Source organism: Aethalodelphis obliquidens, unplaced genomic scaffold, assembly GCF_003676395.1.
Source record: "Aethalodelphis obliquidens isolate GAN/ISIS:26980383/991018 unplaced genomic scaffold, ASM367639v1 scaffold42, whole genome shotgun sequence".
Taxonomy (NCBI): Eukaryota; Metazoa; Chordata; class Mammalia; order Artiodactyla; family Delphinidae; genus Aethalodelphis; species Aethalodelphis obliquidens.
Window position 1 is genome coordinate 13,615,221 of NW_020837986.1, and position 4,304 is coordinate 13,619,524.

A 4,304-nucleotide genomic window follows, 5' to 3' on the forward strand; every position below is an offset into this window, starting at 1 on the left:
TAATCATTCATGTTTTTCAGAGTTTCAATAGTTAATCGCTTTTATTGCTGAGTAGTATTCCACTATATGGATACACCACAATTTGTTTATCCATTCACTTGTCAATGGACGTTTGGATTTTTTCCAGTTTTTGGCTACCACAAATAAAGCTGCTGTGAACATTTACTTATAAGTCCTCGTGTAGACATGTTTTCACTTCTTCTAGGTAAATACCTAGGAGTGGAGTGGTTGGATCCTGTGGTGTATTAAACTTTTTGAGAAACTGCCCAATTGTTTCCAGAGGGGTTGTATTACCATTTTACATTCCCACCAGCAGTGTACAATAGCTTCAGCTGCCAACCCTTGTTCCTCATCAGCAATCATTATGGTCAATCATTTTAGACACTCTGATATGTGTGTAGCAGTATTTTATTGTGATTTTAATGTGCATTTCTCTAATATCTATCCATTTTCTTGTGCCTATTTGTTACATGTGTAACTTTTTTGGTGAAGTGTCAGTTCAAATCTTTTGCTCATTTTGTTATCAGGTTGTTTTGTTTCTTTTTATTGAGTTTTGAGAGTTCTTTACGTATTCTGAAAAAATATTTTATAGGATATGTAATTTTCAAATATTTTACTTTCTAGGATTTTTAGCTGATTTAGTTTTTGCATTTTTTTCTTTTCATAACTTTTATTTCCTTTTAAAAAAGCTTGATTTTATTATATATTGAGAAAGCAAAATAATATTTTAAAAATATATAAAAGTATAAAAAGCAATAAGACAGCAAACATCTCTATAACTACCATCCAGATAAAAAAATAGAATATTAGCATTACCTTTTGCAATTCCTATATTCTTAGAATAACCATTATCCTATATTTGTGCTTTATTGATATTTTTGTCATCTACGTCTATGTCCCTAATAAAATATTTGTTTATATGTGCACAATTTTGAACAGATTCTGGAAAAAATTTTGTTAGTTTTTTGACTGGAATTTCAATGAATTTAGGAAACAATTAGTGTAGAATTGACATCTTTAAGATACTGAGTTATCTAAGTTGTGAAATATTATGTCTCTATTAATTTAGGTTTTTTATAGTGTCTTTCAATAAGGGCTTCTAATTTTCTCCATTAAATTCCTGAACATGTTTTGTTTGAAACATTCACAGTTATCAGGAAGTACTTTTTCTTTTAGTTGTTAACAGTTTGATTATGCTATGCTATTTGGATTTTCTTTGTGTCTATCCTGCTTGGAGTTCCCTAAGTTTCTTGAGTCTGTAGATTAATGTCTTTCGACAATTTTGGAAAATTTTCAGCCATTATCTTTAAAAAATATTTCTTCCCCATTCTCTCTTTCTTTTTGTTCTGAGACTCCAACTATATATATGTTAGACCATTTGATATTGTCCCATAAGTTTCTCATGCTCTGTTCTAGTCTGCATTTCTTTTTTCTCTCTGTGCTTTGACTGTATTTCCTATTGATCTGTCTTTGAGTTACTGATTCTTTCTTCTACTATGTTCAGTCTGCTGTCAAGCATAACCAATAAATCCTTAATTTTAGATTTTGTATTTTTCAGTTTAAAATGCCCAGTTTATTCTTAGAGATTCCATTTGTGATAGACTGATACACCAGTGATCCCCAGTGAATCATGCCTGCAGTATTCATGTCCCTGTGCAGTTTTTTTTCCATATTGACCCTGGGTCACATGACTTACTTTGGCCAATAGGACTTAAGAAAACATAATAACAGAAGTTTGATAAATGATGCATATTGGGGCTTACCCTCTTAGACCTAGCCATCATGTTAGAAGCCAAGGTTAACTTCCTTGAAATGGGGAGGCCACATGGAGAGAGATGTAGTTACCTCAGTGACCCCAGATGAGAATATCAGAAGAACCACTTAATTAACACACATAATTCTGAGAAATAATGAATAGTTGTTATTTTAATCCACTGAGTTTTAGAGTGCTTTGTAATGCACTGATAGAAAACTGACACACTATTTTTCTGTGTATTGGTTTAAATTATCCTTTCAGTCAATCTTCTCCTCTAATTTCCTTGAAATATTTATAATGGTTATTTAAAGGTTGTCTGTTGCTTCTACAACTAAAGATATAAAGAAGGAAACACAATGAGATGGGTAGGAGGGGTGGAGTCATGGTAGAGTCAACACCCATAGCCCCTGGGGTGGGCGATCCACCAATAGGAGGGTAATTACCACTGCAAGGTTCTCCCCAAGAGCAAGGGATCTGAGTCTCACATCAGGTTCCCCAGCCCAGCAGTCCTTCATCGGGAACATGAGCCCCCAGTATGTTTGGCTTTGAAGGCCAGTGGGGTTTACTTTTGGGACAGCCAGAGCACTGTGGGAAATAGAGACTCCAGTCTTAATGTGTACACACAAAATCACACACACTCTGGGACCTGTGGCAGAAGCAGTAATTTGAAAGGAGCCTGGGTCAGACCCATCTGCTGATCTGAGAGAGCCTCCTGGAGCTCACCCTGGGACACAGACACTGGTGGCAGCCATTTTTGTGAGTTAATCCTAGCATGTGGACACTGGTGCTGGCAAGTGTCATTTTGGAATCCTCCTTCTAGCTCATTAGTTCTTGGAGACCTGGCTCCACCCACTAGCCTTTTGGCACTAGTACTGGGACACCTCAGGTCACGCAACTAGCTGGGCAGGGACACAGCCTCACCCCAGCAGGCCTAACTGCCCTAAGGCTCCCTGAGCCCACAGCTGCCTTGGGACACGGCTCTGTCCATGGACCCCACCCTGCACACCAGTGCACTAGCACTAACCTAGGACCCCAAGAGCCCTGCGGCCAGAGACCCTGGGATCCTGCTCCACTCACCAGTGGGTGGGCACTAACCCTAGGACCCCAGCCCTGGGACTCCCAGATCCTGCAGACAACAAAATGTTTTTAGTTTTTGTTGTGTTTCCACATAGGTAAAAGGAAAATTTTGGAATTTCAAAGCAGTGATTTATTAGATGATAACGAGGTTCCAGAGATTAATAATATAGCTAAAGATAGCTAATAAGAGTACCATAGAATTACTGAGAACAACCTGAGTGAATCTCTGAAAATGAACACATTTATACCTTAAGGTTCTATCTTAAAAAATTCTAAAAACGTAAGGATCCATACGCACACCTTTCATTAGCTGCCAGAATGATGATGTTATTGTGTGTCATGTAGATTCCAGAAAATTTCACACTTGTGAGAAAGTGAGATAAAATGGCAAATAATGTCTTATTATTATAATGAAAATAGTTTTGACTTAATGGACCATCTATAAGAGGACTTCCTGAGAACCGCTGGATAGACTAACAGGCAAACATAGGGGTCAGCCAGAAGTGTTTATTGACAGAGATTGAGAATCCACTGTGGTCAGACTCAGCGTAGCTTCACCTGCCTTTTGATGACTTCAGGTTTCAAGGAACTTAAGCTTTCCATGGAAGGTTTTTTGGCTGGTACTTGGGCTTCACACAGCACATTTTATTATTTGTGCAGTAAACATAGACCCTTTCCTTCCTGAAACATTTCTGGCGGCATTTGCCATGACGATTCCAGCATTTTCGGGTGCTACCTGAAAAGAAAGAAGAACAGAGACAGTGTCAGTCCTAAGAAGAGGTAGATTCTGGATTTGAAATATCTGTAAAAGGATTAGAACAGATGTGATAGAGGGTGCTCAGTTTCCTTTGACTCTGACCCTGGTCTTCTCTTTTATTCCCTTCTTCTCCCTTTTGAAAAATTGTGGTAAAATACAAATAACATAAAGTTTATCAGTTTAAGTATTTTAAAGCGTACAGTCCAGCGGCATTAATTACACTCACAATGTTGTGCAACCATCATCACCGTCTAGTTCCAGAACTTTTTAATCATCCCAAACAGAAACCCTGCACCCATTAAGCGTTTTCATTTCTCCTCTCCTCATCCCTGAGCAACCACCAATATGCCCTCCTCGCTATAGACTTGCCTAATCTAGATATTTTATGCCAATGGAATCATATAATGTGCAGCATTTTGGACCTGGCTTCTTTTTCCTTAGCATAATATTTTCAGCATTCATCTGTACTGTTTTTATAATTAAAAAAATTGAAGCATAGTTGATTTACAATATTGTGTTAGTTTCAGGTGTCCAGCACAGTGCTCGATATTCTTTTCAGATTCTTTTCCCTTATAGGTTATTACAAAATATTGAGTATAGGGCTTCCCTGGTGGCGCAGTGGTTGAGAGTCCGCCTGCCGATGCAGGGGATGCGGGTTCATGCCCCGGTCCGGGAAGATCCCACATGCCGCGGAGCGGCTAGGCCCGTGAGCCA

At 38.4% G+C, this 4,304-nt stretch overlaps 1 protein-coding gene across 1 annotated transcript in view; it reads right to left on the bottom strand.

Moving 5' to 3' along the window:
• Positions 1-3,319: 3,319 nt before the first annotated feature.
• LOC113605048 (beta-defensin 115-like) overlaps positions 3,320-4,304 on the bottom strand; it is a 50,002-nt gene continuing 49,017 nt past the window's right edge. Inside the window, exon 3 of the mRNA XM_027078053.1 lies at positions 3,320-3,569. Within this exon, the coding sequence (XP_026933854.1) occupies positions 3,424-3,569 (146 nt within the window). The 3' untranslated portion in view covers positions 3,320-3,423. The remainder of the gene's footprint in view (positions 3,570-4,304) is intronic.